The 16,583-nt window shown below is 44.8% G+C and overlaps 1 protein-coding gene across 2 annotated transcripts in view; it reads right to left on the bottom strand.

Annotated features, from left to right (window-relative positions):
• Positions 1-542: 542 nt before the first annotated feature.
• rudhira overlaps positions 543-16,583 on the bottom strand; it is a 19,824-nt gene continuing 3,783 nt past the window's right edge. The window contains exons 2-8 of one of the 2 annotated variants that reach the window (XM_017233646.3): positions 12,475-13,668; positions 12,106-12,409; positions 11,106-12,048; positions 10,732-11,038; positions 10,392-10,669; positions 10,169-10,321; positions 543-1,528 (exon numbers count right to left, since the gene is read on the bottom strand). In XM_017233646.3, coding sequence (XP_017089135.2) covers positions 1,008-1,528; positions 10,169-10,321; positions 10,392-10,669; positions 10,732-11,038; positions 11,106-12,048; positions 12,106-12,409; positions 12,475-13,310 — 3,342 coding nt within the window. In that variant the 5' untranslated portion in view covers positions 13,311-13,668 and the 3' untranslated portion in view covers positions 543-1,007. Of the gene's footprint in view, positions 1,529-3,520; positions 7,950-10,168; positions 10,322-10,391; positions 10,670-10,731; positions 11,039-11,105; positions 12,049-12,105; positions 12,410-12,474; positions 13,669-16,583 lie in introns of those variants that run through there. The other variant, XM_070281648.1, reaches the window with a different exon arrangement.

Genomic DNA, 16,583 nt, shown 5'->3' with positions numbered 1-16,583 from the left:
TTATTTTCAATGTTTATAATGTTGTTCCGGTTTTCGATTTCTCTCTGGTTTTTTTGTTTTTATTTTTGGAATGAATCTTTTTAAGAATCAACTAAAAAAAAAAAAGAAACTGCGAATGCTGAAGGCAGAATCAAGATTTGGAATTGGTTGGTTAACTGTTACAGGCAGAGGTCCTTTCCATCCAGGATCCTCTGGCAGTGCTCTCACAATGCTCTCGATAGTGGGATGTTTCAAACTGGACTTGGTTCTCGGTTCACATAGAAAAAGTATAGTATAAAATAAAGTATATATATATATGTATATCTTAAAGAACATAAATGTTGAGGGGAAAAAAACGTTCATTTCTTAGACTAAGGTAAGTAAATGGAGTCACTATTCTATTACACATTTCATCGTACTTTTTCATCATACATATAGTATCCATATATTTTGTGGTTCCTCTTGTGTGGATCTCTTGTTGCCATTTGCTAATCATATTTATATATATTTAATATTGTATTGTATTTTCGCCTCTTTCATTTCTCATCTCACTATTCTCAATCTTTTTTTTTTTTGTTTAAATTTTATTTTAAATATCACGGCATTCAGCTGAGGTCTGATCTGATCTATTTCTTATGTTTATATATATCGTTTTATTTTTAATTTTTGTTTACCTTTTTTTTTGCATTGGCATTTCACATTTTAGTTTTCATTGTAATTTGTTTTTAAAAAGAGAATTTTTCAAAATAAACAAAAATCCAAAAAAAAAGAAAGCCATTAACTAACACAGTTGCAGATACAGATACAGATACGGTTACAGAAACAGATACAAATACAGTTGCGAATGTGTGGGGTTACAGATACGGTTGTGGGCTGCTAACGGTAAAGGATACGGGGAAGAACAAAAGCACCAAGAGACGAGTTTTTTTTTTGTTTTTCTGGTTTTTTTTTTTTTAAGAAGGACGCGGCTTGAAGAGATGCGAACATATGTTTCGCAAATGGAGCTGGCCGGCCCGCTGCATTAACTCTCACAAATTCCGCCGGGAGCCCCGCTCCCTCTCCTGTTCCTGCTCCTCATCCTGATCCTCATCCTCGTCATCATATAAGCCGACGGCGTCACCCCCTCCTCCAGCTCCACCGCCACGTCCTCCTCCCATTCCAGCACTCTCGCTGAAATGCATCAGATTGGTGTCCATCAGGCCACCGTTGGTCAGACTCAGTGGTGGCGACGACTGGGCCGGCGGTCCCTCCAGCGACAGGCGACTGTTGGTGCTGATGCTGCTCATGCTCAGCTGATCGTCGAAGATCTCGATGTTCACCACCGTCGACAGTTCGCCGCCAATGCCCTGCTCCCCATACGAGTTCCGGATCGGATAGGAATCTCCTCCGCCAGACTCGATAGTGGCATCCGACTTCTGCTGCTGCTGCTGATGGCCACCGCCTCCTCCTTTGGGATTCAGGTTGCCTTTGGTTGGGATTATGTTGTTGTTGATGTTGTTGTTGTTATTATGGGAAAATCCATCCAACTGGTCCTTGGCGAAATAGTGACCTGGAAAGGAGATACGGTATAAGGTTATTTGCGGGGATTATTATTAATAATATTATGCTTTTACTTATTATATTGCTAATAATATTACTTATTGAATTATTTATTATTTTATTTATAATAATGTTTATTAAGTTATTCATTTTGTTATTTATTATATTATATTATGGTCTATATAATTAGATACGATGATATCCAATAGCAACGAGATAATCTTAGTTCTTGGTTCTTTCTTTGTTTATTATACTTTATACTTTATTATTATTATAATTTTATTTTATTTAAACTTTTCTTGCTTTATTTTTTGCTTTTTTTTCGGAAGTGGTATTATTCTTTGGACTGTGATTTCGAAAGTGATTTCACAGCAACACTGACTTGTTACTAGATTTTAAAAGACAACTTAGTTAAATCAGTAAAATCAGTAAAGTTTGCTTATTAAAAATAACCAGATTGCTTATCTAAAAATATCTGTATTTTTTTTATATACTGGAATTAATGGTGATAATCATAAAGATTTTATAGATTTATGTTTTATGAACTTTAAATATTCATAAAAGAAAGAGAATTATGGCAATTTCTTCTTATGGTAATTGTACCATTTCCACCATATATCTTGCCACCATACCATATACCAATAAACTTTAAATTTTTGGCTTTAAAAACTGTCTAACTCTACATATTATACAGTTTTTAAATCCAAACATTTAAAATTTTAGCCAAACCTTGAATATATAAGAAGAGATATATAAAAAGGATATATGTAGCTTAATACAAAGAAGTTATGTTCTTCTGGATCTTCTTAAGATAAAAATATATGTAGATCAGTGGTCGGCACCCCAATACATTGATACGTTTCACACATTTATACTGTGTGGGTGTGGCAGAGAATCCCCTCGGGATAAGCCCGTGCCGATCACTGATGTAGATACATATACGCATATCCTTTTTAAAACAACATACCGCCAAGCGAAAATAAATAAAAGCGACATACATACATATATTTTATTTAGTATAGTAGTTATAATAAAGTAATTATCTTGCTTATATAGCATATGTAGCTCAGCAAGATAATATATTTCTTAAAACGACATAACTCCACTTGGTAACTTAGTTAGTTACTCAAAGTAAGTAAGTCAGATAGTTACACTTAGTTAGTCTATTTAGTAACTCCACCAAAAACAAATACCAACATTATCCCCGATTTCATAAAACCTGAAAAGTAAACCCCCCATTCCAAAAAACAAGAAAGATTTTTAATCAGATTTTGTTTTGTTTTTAACTAAAATTGCATTTATTTAATTATACATCGTTTAATTAAATTAAATTTTAGTGTTTAGCGATTTCCTTGCCTCATTTTTTCAATTTTCAAAACCGTCTATATCCATTTCTCAATCGTAAATCATAAATACTGCGAGTTAGATATAACTTTATATATATATACACGAAAACAAAAAAAAAAATTGGATTTTCTTCTCTTTTTTTTACAATCTTAATTAAAAAAAAAAATTAAAACAAACTCAAAAATAAAAAACGAAACATAAAAAAACAAAAAAGAGGAAATTATAAAGTAAATTCCTACGAGAGACCATTGCTATTAAATTAAATAAATTAACAAATACAGTAAAATATTGATGAACAAATAAAAAAAAAAGAAGGACTTTGAAAAGGGTTGGGGATAAGGGGGCGGGGCACAATTAAATACGAGAGTCCTTGGAGAGAAAACTTAACGAAAGCCTGAAAACAATTTCTAACAATTGTGACATTGGACAATTAGTGTTTATTGTATATTTTAGTTTTGGGAGCCATTAGTTCCGGATCAGTTTACTATATACTGACCGATTAATGGTCCTGTTTCTTCCTACAGGATATATAGCTGCATGAGTGTGTGTGTGTCGGTGTGTTGGTGTATGTTTGTGTGAGTAAGCTGGGGCAGGATATCAGTTTTAAAAAATTTCTAGCATTTTCTGGTAAATTATTTTCTGTTTTTTTTTTGTGTGTGTTTTGTTTTTATATACAATTTGAGAGCATTATGTAATTATTATAATTATCTTTATAATATAAGTGTTTGTTTGTGTTATATAATTATGTATATAATTTATAGAAATATGTATAGCTAACAATATAACTTTGCACATAAAAATTGGTTAGTAATTAAATATTTTTTGTCCATTTTTTTTCCTTGTGTATTTTTTTTTATCGTTTTTTTGTATTTTAACGAATTTCTACAGTCGTTTTTGGGTTTTTATTTTATTTTTTTTTTTTAAATTAATTTTAACATTAAAAACTAACTTTTTGTTTTCTGTTCTCTTTTTCTCGATAAATCACAATTTTTTTTGCAGTGTTTTGTGTATTTTGTTTTGTTTTTTTTTGTTGTTTTTGTTTTTTGTTGTTGTTGTGTTTACTGAAGAGTGATATATTTCTCATTTTTTTTTTTCTAGAATCTGTTTATGATCCTTGCAAGGATCTAAGCCATTTTCTGGCAAGGATTCCAAGGGGAGGGTAGATCTCCTAAGAGAGAGTGAGGGTGTGAAGGGGGGATGTTTGCTGCTGTCTCGACTTGGCTACTGTCCGCTGCTTCTGTCCGGTTTTAGGACCTGATCTTCTGGTCCTACTCCCGGTCCTGGTCCCGGTCCTGGTCCTGGTACTGAACCTTGTCCTTGTCCAGAATCTGGTTCCCTAACCGGACCCTGTGACGGCTGGGACAAAAACGGCGGCGACTGCTGCAGCGCCTGGGCGGTGGCTATCCGATGGCCGGGATCCTCCCGATTCGCATACAGATGCCACAGGACCACCAAGCTGAAGACGCACAGCAAACAAATCGCTAATTCTTATCTCTTGCGGCGCTTCGTCTTTTTCTTTGTGGCACTCGGCGGGCTGGCCACGCCCACCCCCAGGCCCACAGCGGTGACGCTGCCGGGGGCGGCGGGAAGCGACGAACCGGCCGTTCCACTGGCGCCCGAGCTACCAGCACCGGCGGAGGCTCCACCCGCGGCCTGGGATACGGTGCCAAGACCCAGACCCGTGGGATCCGGATGAACTGTGGTCTCCACACTGCTCTCCTCCGCCGAGGACGTCGAGGAGGAGGTGGCCGCCTCGATGGCGGCAATAAGATTGATCTTGTGCTCCAGTTTCTTGGTCTTGAGCTTGTGCGGCGTGGAGCTGCTCGTCGAGGAGGAGCCGTACACGAGGTTGTCGTCGGAAGTGGTGGCCGGCACGGGTCCTTCGCTGTCCGTTGTGGTGGAAGTGGTGGTGGTTGCGGTGGCCACCAGGGCGCCCATGGCAACGCCACTGCTGCCGAAGTGAAGCAGGTCCTCGGGCAGGGATTGCTCCGGTTCCGGTTCCTGCGGCTCCAGCTGCTCATTGTCCTCGGGCGTGGTCTTGCTCCCGCCTTCCGGCATCTCTAGCTGGGAATCGCACATGCTGACACTGATCAGCGGACGCAGTTCCTCGTCATCCGGCTCCCTCTCCTGCTCCCGTTCCCGCTCGCGCTCCCTCTCCCGCTGCTGCTGCTGGAGCTGGAGCTGCTTCAGGCGCTTGTGCTTCTTGCTCAGTTTCTTGGCCGGCTCCTCCATGATGACGATCTCCTCAGAGCCCGAGGAGTTATTCGAAGTGGATGTGGACTTCTGCAGGGCCAGCGTACTCAAGGGCAGATACTCTGGTTCCGGTTCCGTCTCCCCATCCTTCTCTAGTTCCAGCTCCTGGTCCAGGTCCTGATCCTTGATCCTCTCCTGCTCGTTTTCGTAGTGCAGGGAGCCGCAAAGTGCCAGGACCAGAGTCTGCTCGGTAAAGCCCCTGGGCGGCGGGGAAATGGTTCTGGGAATCGCTGCATTCTCCAGCAGCGGACTCTCGAAATTGATCAGACTGAGCTGGGTGTCCTTGTCCGCATCCTTCTTGGACGCCCCCAGCGGTTCCAGGGGCTCCAGAGCCGGCAGCGGTGGCAGTGCCTCTAGTGGCTTCAGGCCACTGAGAAAGTCCTCGAAATTGTCTTTGACAGCCGCAGCCCCTGGCGACCGTGACTCCTCCTTGGGTGGAGTGATCAGTCCGGGCAATAGCTTCTCGTCCCGCTTCTTCTCCGGACTCTTGGTGGTCTTCTTGTTGCCCAGACTGGGATAGTCCAGGACTGCCGGCAGTTTGGCTGGTGTCTCTTCGGCGGAGACTCGTTTCCAGGGACTGGCGGGCAGGGGGACAGCCACTGGTTTCTTGAGAGGATTGGCGGCCGTCTCCACGACCTTAACCACATAGCTGGAGGCGGAGGCGGAGGGTGAATCTTGCTGGGGTTTCGTCTTCTCTACAGGTTTCTCCTTCTCCAGGGTCTTGCCCTTTTTGTCCTTCTCCTTTTCTTTCTCCTTCAGCTTCTTCTCAGACTCTTTTTCCTCGCGTTCTTTCTCTTTAAGCTTCGCTACCTTTTCTCTTTCCAATTCTTTAAGCTTTTCCGCCTTTTCTTTCTCCTTCTCCTTCTCCTTTTGCTTTTCCTCCTTTTCCTTTTCTTTTAATTTCTCTTCTTTAATTCTTTCCTCTTTCTCCTTCTCCTTGATCCTTTCTTCCCTTTCCTTCTCTTTAATTCTTTCTAATCTCTCTTTCTCCTTGAGCTTTTCTTCTTTTTCCTTCTCCTTAAGCTTTTCTTCTTTTTCTCTCTCCTTCAGCTTCTCCTCCTTTAGCTTGGCTTCGCGTTCCTTTTCCTTGAGCTGCTCTTCGCGTTCTTTTTCCTTCTGTTTTCTCAGTTTTTCCTTCTCCTTTTCCTCGCGCTCCTTCTCCTTGATCTTGGCCTCTCGTTCCTTTTCCTTCTGCTTCTCCTCTCTTTCCTTCTCCTTTTGCTTCTCCTCCTTGAGCTTCGCCTCCCTTTCCTTTTCTTTGAGTTTCTCCTCCCGTTCCTTCTCCTTGAGCTTCGCCTCCCTCTCCTTTTGTTTCTCCTTCTCCTCTCTCTCCTTTTCCTTGAGCTTTTCTTCTCTTTCCTTTTCTTTTTGCTTCTCCTCTCGTTCCTTTTCCTTGAGCTTCGCCTGCTTTTCTTTTTCTTTTTGTTTCTCCATTTCCTCCTTTTCTTTAAGCTTCTCCTCGCGCTCTCTTTCCTTCTCCCGCTCCCTCTCTTTAAGCTTCTCCTCGCGCTCTCTTTCCTTCTCTTTCTCCTTCTCTTTGCTCTTATCCTTGCTCTTTTCGATTGTCATGGTTGCTGTGGCTCCCGATGTCTGCTTTCTCTTAGTTACCACCTTTACGGGCTGAGGTTCCTCCTCCTTCTGCTCCTCCTCGGTGTCCTCCTTATCCCAGGAATCTGCCACCAAGGGCTGCTCCTCTTCCTCCTCCTCCGTCTCGACGTGCAGACTCAATCCCTGGGCACTGGCACTGCTCACCATGACGGCCGCAATGCTTCCCTTGTTGGCCAGCAAGCTGTCCGCATGATCCGATTCCCCATCCGACTCTTCGGGCTTCTTCTCCTCGGGCTTTTTCTCCTCGGGCTCCTTCTTCTCCGGAGCTTTTAGAGCCACCTTTGACTTGCCTCCCTTGGATTTCTTGGTGGACTTCGTCAAGGAAATGGTGACTGAAGTGGCCTCGTCCTCGGAGGTACCGCTCCCGCTCTTCTGGCTGGAGCTCTTGCCCGGATTACCCTTCGGCTTGTTGAGATGAGACAGTTCCGCAAATCTCTGGGCCTGAGCAGCATCCTCAGCAGCCGCCAAGGACCTCAGGGAATCCTTCTGTTGTTGTTGTTGCTGCTGCTGCTTCTGCTGCTTCTGCTGTTGTTGTTGTTGTTGTTGCTGGATCTGGAGCTGGAGCTGCTGCTGTTGGAGGACCTTGTGCGATTGCTTCTGGGTCTTCTGCTTCTCCTTCTGGACCAGCACCTCGTCCACCTCCTTGGCAATGACAGGCACTATCAGCTTGTTCCCCAGGACCACTGGGGGCTGGCAACTGGCCCCTGCATCCGGGGCCTCCTTGTCACCCACGTCCTTCTCACCCTTTGCCAGGAGCTTCCGTCGCTCGACCGGATCGTTGCAGAAAATGGCCACCACCGGCCGGAAGAGGGCCTCGTCACAGTTCTCATGGATAACGGTCTCCTCGGCGGCCAACTGGCCGACCACCTCGTCCAGCATGTCCGTCTGCAGCTCCCCGGAGATGCCGGCATTCAGGTCCGTCACCGTGCCCAATGGATTCACCATCTTCTCCACCCGCGAATAGCTACAGATGTTCGGCAGCACCGAGGCCAGGGCGGCAATGGCGGAGGCGCCACCCTCGACATCCTGCTCCTGCTCCTCGGCCTCGTCCAGGCCCAGATCGTTGGGGCTCGTCTCGTGCTCGGCCAGGGCATCGTAGTAGCAGGCATTATCACAGCTAGTCACGGTCGCCATAGCCTCCACGCTGCCGGCTGGCGAGGATCGGCCAGGGCCCGAAGCGGAGCGATGGACGTAGTCGGAAGCGATCGGAACTCCGGAACCGGCTGGAGGCGGGGCAACAACGGTGGCACGGACAGGGCACGGGGCACACACAGAACACAGAGCGGAGAAAAAGAGAAAATAGAAGAGAAAACAAATTATGAGAAAAAGCGCATCATTTTTTGTGGGTTTCGTACAGGAAACAAAAAACAAAAAGCCAAAGGCGGAATTTTGATTTCAGAGTTTCAGAATTTTAGAATTTTTTCATTTTCGAAAATGTTTAATTTTTTTAAATATATTTATTTGCATTGTTGTTTTGTTTTTTAATGATTTTTCTTGAATTTCTATTTTTTAAAGCTGTTGGAGCTGCGAAAAATGTCTTCAAATATTTGTATTTGGAATTTTTTACATTTTCTTGAGCAGTTGATCGACCGAAGCGTAAAAAAAACACTCAAAAAAATTAACAAAATATGAAATTGAACGTGAAACAGAAAAAATTAAAGTTTTGAAATTAAAATTTTGTTCATTGATTTGTTTTTGTTGATTTTGTTTTTATTAAATTTTATTTATTTTATAATTATTTTTTGTATTGTTTTTTTTTTTTAGTGTGAAAACGAAACGAAATATATAAAGAATTTAAAAAAAAATGTTTAGAAAAATAGCGTGACAAGTACACGATGTTGCATTGATTTTTGGGTAAATAATAAAGAAAACTGGAGAATATAAAATTGGAGTTTTTCGTGAATTTTGTAAATTTTTTTTGTTGCGTTTTCGAAATTATTATGGCTTTGGCTTTTTATTAAGAGATTCATGTAGATTAATGTGCTCTTTCCTCTCAACTGTTCTCTTCCCACCCGCTCTCTTTCGCTCTGGCCCTCTGGCCCTCCACCCATTCGCTTTCTCTCTTCATTTCACAATCACTCTCTAGCCGTCTCACTCGCACTCGTGTAATGAAATTACTTTCTTTCGAATTTTTTAGGATTTTTTAAGAATTATTTAAAAAAAAACATAAAGAAACCGAAGCCACCGACCAGGAGGTTGAGAATTATAGCAGCGAAAACACAGAGAGGTGGAAAAAAAGAGGTGTGCTATGCTAGTGTGGTGAGTTTGGTGGAAGAAAGCATTTTGAGGTTAGGGAGGAACCTATAGAGAAAGTTTCAAAGGACCCTTAGAAAGCAGTGCACAAAGGTCAAGGGGTTAAACAGCGACCAATGGGGGCAAACAGGTGTTAAGCGTATGTGTGCTTGTCTGTGGGGGGCAAAAAGGTGTGGTGGATTTTTCTTTTCTGCTGTGATCTAAAAATTTTGTTAGCTTAAATTTAGAATAAATTTTTTTTTTTTTTTTATAAAATATTTATCAATTTTTTTAAAGGCTAAACAACAAAAAACACCAAAAGAAAGAGAGAGAGTTTATGGGTTAATTTTTCATAAAAAATTCTCATTTTTTCCAGCTAGAAAAAGTAAAAAAAGTTCAAAAACTAAGAGAGTTGAAGAGAAAAAAAAAAACACCAACTTACACCACAAATACACACGCACACACACACACACACACAGAGAGGCACACTTGTACAAAATGGAGATCAAGGATATGGAATTAGGCAGATGAGGAAGCAAAAGTAGCATGCTTTTGGGGGGTTAAGAGGTTAAGGGTTAAGGGAGTCATGGAGAGAAAGAGAAGGGAGAATGGAATGGATCATCAGAATTATCATTATCATCATGATATATCATTATCATCATTATCATTATCAACAACCAACAACCAATGCCAATTTCGTGGTGTTTCAAGTCCTTTTTTTTTTTTTAATTTAAAAAAAATTATTATATTCTTTTTTGTTTTTAAAAAACACCAAAAATATTTTTCGAATTAAACATTTTCATTTTGAAAGCGTTTTGGAAATTATAAGAATTAAAAAATATATATAAAATGTATGTTTCTTTAAAATATATATGTGTGTGTGTTTTTAAAACAAAAAACATTGATTTAAAATTTAAATCATAAATTAAAAAAAATTAAATTAATATAAAAAGATTTTCAAAAACATCGAGAGATCAACGAAATAGCTTCCAGTTCCAGGATCTGGGCTATCGGGACTCAAGCCCTTTATCCTGGGGGCTGGAAAGGATAACAGCGTCCTTCCCAAAGCCCCCAGCACAGAGGACCTATCCCCAAACGGACCCCATCTCCAGGAACCATCAGCTCTTGTACAAGAAGAGTCTTTCAACATGCTAGTAAGTCTATATGAAGGATGTCCTTTATCCTGCCAGGACTTGGATCAGCCACTCACCGGATGTCTCGCGTCGCGCCGCCGCCGTTGATGGCGATTCCCGCATAGCATCTGCCAGATCCTCCTTGAGACGCGTGTCCCCATGTCCGTAATCCGAATCCAAATGGCCGTGCCGGAAGCGATCCATCAGCTTGGGACTCTGCTCGATGCTGCCTGGAAGTCAGAGGTAGGATTAGTAGCTGGAATCATAAACCGAGGAGGTCCTGCCAGCTCCTCCACTTACTGTATGAGCCCGATTCAATGAGCACAGGCACACCGGCACCACTGCGACTTGTCAGGGATGAGCCTCCGCCGCCACCACCCACGCCGACTGCTCCCACCGAGGCGGCAGCTGCGGCGGCGGCACTCAGCGGCATGTTCAGGGGACTGGATCGATCCTTGGCGGCACCAGAGCCAGTGGCCAAGGATGAGGAGCCGGCTGCTGTGGAAGGCAGCGTTGTGCTAGACGTCTTGGTGACGCCAATCTCTACAGCCTCCGCGTCCACATGGTTCAGGTTGGAACTGTTGGGGAGACGAGCATTACTAAGGATTCTAGATCCTTCCAAAGGAAAGAGAGTCCTTACCCACTGGGCGTGTTGTAGTTTTTGAAAACAAACTGCGGTCCCATCCAGAGCCGACGATGGGGACCCGCATGCGTGATAATCTCCACCTGGGCTAGCCAGCTCTCGGCCCGCTCGTCCGGCTCGTCGAATTGATGGGCGCTGTCCAGCAGGAGGCTGGCATGGCGATCCTTGATCAGCCAGTTGTCCAGCGCCAGCGGTGGTTTGATTTCATGAGATCCATCCTTGCGCCTGCCCAGATTCCACTGGGCCCGGGCCTCCACCTCCAGTTCGATGGGCGTGTCATCACAAATCTTCTCTTTGGCAACATCTACACAGGACAAGGGGATAAAGGATTAAAAGGATATCCAGGACGGACAATCAAAATAGAAACTCACTTGAGGGTAGCTTCGTGTCCAGATCGTACTGGATGAGCGCCCCATGGCCGGCCATCACGAAGAGCGAGTCCACCGCCTTTCGCTGGACGCGATGCGGTGCCTCTCTGGTCGCCGTGGGCGGTTCCAGTAGCCAGGATCGCGACTTGGCGAATATGGAGCAGACGCTCAACGGCTTCCCGCTGTCGTCCGAGAGCGAGGAGAGGCGCTGTCGCTGCCGTTGGCTGCTACTGCCGCCGCCTCCGACCCCTCCATGAACGCCCGAACTGACACCCGAGGTCATGCCGCCGCCGACACCGACACCGCCGCCAATGCCCACGCCCAGGCCCGCCGATCCGGGCGGTGTGCCCAGCGTGAAGGGCTGACGCAGCTGGGCCAGTGGCTGGACCACCGATGGCCGCGGGTAGGGGGGCAGCGTGGGATTGTGGTACGGCTGGAGCGACTGGACGAACGTCATGCTCTCCGAGTGCGAGATCGGGGAGCTGGAGCGACCGTCGGCGCCCAGCCCGGCGCTCCGATGGAAGCGCGACAGCTTGTTGACCACGTGCAGCGAGGTGTGGGTGCGAACGCCCATGGCGCCGCCGTAGGGCGTGATGGGGAAGACGTGGGTGGTGCCGCGCAGCGTCGACACGGCCGCCCAGCGCGAGTCCAGCGAGAAGGCAATATGTTGCACCTTGGCGCTCGTATCGCCCCGATGCAGCACGTACAGGTGGTGCACGGCGGCCAGGCTGCTACCCACCGGATGCGGCTGCACCCGGAACACATGGAAGTCATGACCCCGCCGGTCGGCCGTAAGGAGCAACATCCCGGAGCTATCAAACTCCATGGCCACCAAAGCCTCGCTGTGGGCCACAAAGTGTGCCACGATGGGATCGCCGCCAGCTTGGGCGCCACCACTGGAGCTCAGCGGTGTCCCCGACGTGGGACTATAGTCCTTGACGGGATGCTATGGATGAAGGGATTAGTTTAGGAACTCCAACTGGTTCTCATACCTCCTACTCACCTTGACATCGATTATGGTCACCACACCCGACTGTTTGGCATCCGGTCCACCGCTAGCCGAGTCGAAGCTACTGCTCTTGGAGCTGGCGCCGCTGCCGGCGGTGGTGCCTGTGAGTCCGGCGGCCACCTGCTCACCAAACTCCCGCAGGCCCTTGCCCAGGGACTTGGCCGCGTTGAGCACGGTGGCGGTGTAACTGGGGACGCCCTCGCCGTCGCAGCCGCCGCCGCTGCGCTTCGAGTGCAGCAGCTTGTGCTCCGCATACGCCAGCCAGCGCGGTCCCAAGGCAATGGGATTGGGATTGATCCTGAAAGGAATACACACAACCAGAATAAGGATATGTCTTGGAATGGCTCTGCAAGCCGAACTCACCCCGGGCTGGGATAGCAGGTGGTTATGGTAAGGCGGTCCTCCAGCGTCCTGGCATCGAACACGGCTATCCGCTCGTGGAAGGTGATGACCACCGCTGACCGGTTCGCCTGGATGTCCAGCACGGCGTTCTTGAACTTGATCGTCTTCACCTGGGCGCCCGTCTTCAGGGAGACGAAGTTCACGGCACTGAATTGGGCGGCCGCCGAGGATGCGGGTCCTGCTGAGCCGCCACTGCTGGCCAGGCCGCCGCCTAGTCCCGATGGGCCGCCGGATAGAAGACCGCTGGCCGCTGCGCTGCCGCCGTCGACGAGCGCCACCAGAGGACGCTTCTCGGCGAAGCCATCGACCGGCTCGTCCGCCCGACCGTTGTCATCCAAGGCGGGGGCTGTAGCCGGCGTGGGCAGCACCCGGAGGGCAGTGACAACGCCGTGTCGCCAGGAGAGCACCTCGACGGCCTCGCCGTTGGCGGGAATGGCCCACACCTGGACGCCCAGGCCGTAACCAAGGATGAGGAGGAGCGGCGGTGCCGCATTCCCCTCCAGCTCCCAGTCGTCGCCGAACCGGGGATCACTCACATCGGCACAGGTCTCGAAGCGGGCCCAGGTAATGGTGTCCTTGGGATCCTGCACCGGCTGATTGGCCAGCGTGACATCGTTGATAAACCCGATGGCCGAGTCCAGGATCGAGCGATCCGATACCGTTTGTGGTGGCACAACGGCGGGCACAGCGCCACGCATTCCGCCGGATCCCGATCCGGCCCCGGACCCCGACCCTGAACCCGATCCAAGGCCGACGACAACGCCGGAGGGATGGCGGCGTGGCGAGTCCGCGGACATGATGTGGCGGTGCTGGGGATGCTGTCCGGAAGGTATTGGCCGGATGCTCTCCGCCGGAGACGCTCCTCTTTAGCTGCTACCACAGCTGCTGCCGCTGATGCAGTGCCTCCACACTGGAGGGCAGTGGATTGGCAGTGGGTGGGGCTTCCTCTAATCCTCTCTAGTGACCCTGCTGGCTATTCCAGCTGTTCTCGCTGCCACCGGAGACACAGTGTCTGTGATCTGCAGTTGCTGCTTCTCCTTCTCTCGCTATTTGGTGTCCCTTTCTATCAGTCGCTCTGTTTTGCTGCTCTGCCTATTTACTCTCGTTTGCTTCTTCCTCTGCTTCTGCCTCTTCCGCTGCGCGCCTTGTTGTCAACTGCAATGGGAGAGCAAAAAACAATAAATAAACAAAATTGATCTCACACATACACCTTTCCACCCAGCCACCCAACCACTCTCTCCGCTCACTCTCTCTCTCTCTCTCGCTTTCTCTCTATTTGTACGTGCAAAGGGCATTGGGGTGGACCTCAACAGGTGAAAGCCACTGTAGGTCTATAAATGGGTAGCAATTAGACATTCTTTGTGTTATCATATGCTTTTGCAAGATAGCTTTTAAACAAAGCAGACAGGGTGGCAGTTTGGCTCTCCCTTTGTTTTTGTTTTTAAAATTGAAAAAAAATATTTTTAATGCGTCGGGTTTCAAGCTTATAAAAAGATAGTTGTTTTGTTAGTAGTAGTAAACACTGCGCACCTGTGCGTAATCCTTGTATTACAAGGAATATCTTTCTGTCGTTATTAATTATTAATTTTTATGAAAATATTACATTTATAAATAAAAATATCAGGCTTTAAAGGTTTATTTAATTATAAATTATTCAATTATATTCATACGTAATATTCATACGTAGTTACCACTGCGTATGAGTAATATTGTTTACTGACTCAAAAATATTTACTTTGAGAAAGTAATTTAAATTTAATATTTTATATATTTTTAAGCAAAATCTTTACATATTTATTTGTAATTCTACGGTTATACCTACAACTCATGAATAAAACATACTTTTGAGTGCATGTGCACGTGGAAACCACTGCGTATGAGTAATATTATAAACGTTTCAGAAAGCCCTATTTTAAGAACGTAATTTATATTTTTTAATACTTCATGTTATATTATTTTGATAATTTCATATAAAGAATAAATAAAAGTATAATTATAAGTAAAAATTCATCTTTTTATTGAAAAAAAATGGTTTTTTGAACCCACTGCGTATGAGTTATACTCCCAAACCTTTTTTAAAAACTACATTTTTTCAGCGAAATTTCTAAAGGTGAGAAAATATATAGAGTGAAATTTATACAAGTGGAAACTCACTAATTAGACCATTTATTGTTTAAAACTAAAATAAAAGCTTAGTCTAGTCTAAGGTAAATCTTCTTTGGAGGATATTTGGTCTACAATAGGTCCACCCTTTAGGTGCGCACTTCGCAGTCTCTTTCGTTGTGCTTCGTTATTCCGTTTTTTTTTCCCTTTGTCTCAATCAAAATTTCCTCAATCTTGGCACCACCACCACCACCTACCCCCCACCACCCCTGCAGCCACCCACTTGGTCTTACCACTTTATTAGCGAATTACGTGTACTTTCTGTTTTTGTGTTTATTGTTTTTAAGTTTTATTATTATTCAGTTGTTATTTTATCTTGTATTATACATATGTACATATGTATGTATTTATGTATTTCTCCCCCCTTTGCTTTGGTCAATTTCAATTACATGGGGCGTAAATTAAGTGCAATAAAACAACAACAAACTAAACTGGCCAACAAATTGAACAAATTGAAGCTAGTGAGGAGACAATAGGCCACCCTAGTGAGGAGACAATAAATAATAAAAAAAAAAAATTATAATTAAATAAAAAACTAATATGCCCTCGGTTTATTATAGAACTAATGGGTATTATGTTTTTTTTTTTTACTAAAACAAGCTTCAAACAAAAACAAAAACAAAAGCCCCAAAGTCAGGCAGCCATCATCAGGCCATTGCTTCAGCTTTTGGTTTTTGGATTTGGTTTTGGGTTCAGGTTTAGTTATATCAACAGCTGCTATATAGCCTTTAGCTTCTAGTTTTTTTTTCTTTTTTTGGTTGGAGCTTCTCTTGTTTCTGTTTCCGCTCCGTTTTCGCATCAAATTCGCAGTCAGCAGCAGCAGCAGCAGCAGCGAATGGGGGGCGCAACAGAACGCAATATGCAAACACAAAGAAGTTTTTGGGGGGGAAAAAAAAGCTTAAATATATTACTGAAAAGTGATTGGTAATCAAAAATAGATATTACCAAGCCTTACAAATTAAATAAAAAAAAATAAATATGATGCAATAGAAATAACTGTTATTTTTATTTTATTTTAATTTTTTTTAGATTTAATAGTTCTCTCTACATGGGTATAAACAATTAAAAATCCCCTCCCTATGGGACACGGGTGAACGATCCCCATGCATGATTACTCAAGTTACGATTTAATGCAATTTTTTTTTTTTTTTCGAAAAAAACTTTTCCAGCTGCGCACACACGTGGGTCAGTCCCTCGGCCCCCCACCCGTGTGGGCCTTATAGATAGAAAAATGAGGTAATTAACAAGCGAAACTATAAATGCATATAGTACTTAGTATTCGCAGTGGCATCAGGAATTGGCAAATGATAAGACACGACTTACAAAATGATTCAAATTGCGAAATTCAAAGAGAGAGAGAGAGGGAGAGAGAGAGGATATTCCAGAAAACAAAAAATAAATGCATTTTTGTAAGAAATTGAAAATAAAATTTAACCCCCAATCTCGATAGGCATCTCCAGTCAAGGGTTAAGCCGAAAAAAAACGGTATCACAAAAGCTTATAGTGACGCACGAATGACAAAGGAGGATCAGGGGTGAACAAGGGGGATGTTATGGGTGCTGGTATGCCTACACAGTAGGGGGAGGGAACATGTGAAAGGGGTACCGTTGCATACGCTGCATTCCTCAATTGGGTCGGCACACGCGCACCAACAAAAACAATAACAAAAACAATAACTGTAACAGCAACAAGCCCGTTCAAAGCAATGTCACACGCACAGACAACACCCATTGCTTGGAAAAGTCAAAGAGAAACTAGGGAGAGCCTCCCCCTCAGGCCATCTCTCTTGCACTCAACCCCATGGGGACATTCAGTAATGCATTTGTCTTTGTTCAGCAATAGGCACTATTTCATGGCTAGAATTCAATGTTAATACAGTCCAAATTCCATAAAAACGCTACAAGAAT

Source organism: Drosophila bipectinata, chromosome XL (assembly GCF_030179905.1).
Source record: "Drosophila bipectinata strain 14024-0381.07 chromosome XL, DbipHiC1v2, whole genome shotgun sequence".
Lineage (NCBI taxonomy): Eukaryota > Metazoa > Arthropoda > Insecta > Diptera > Drosophilidae > Drosophila > Drosophila bipectinata.
The sequence above is the reverse complement of the archived record's forward strand: the minus strand, read 5'-3'. Positions and strand labels throughout refer to the sequence as shown.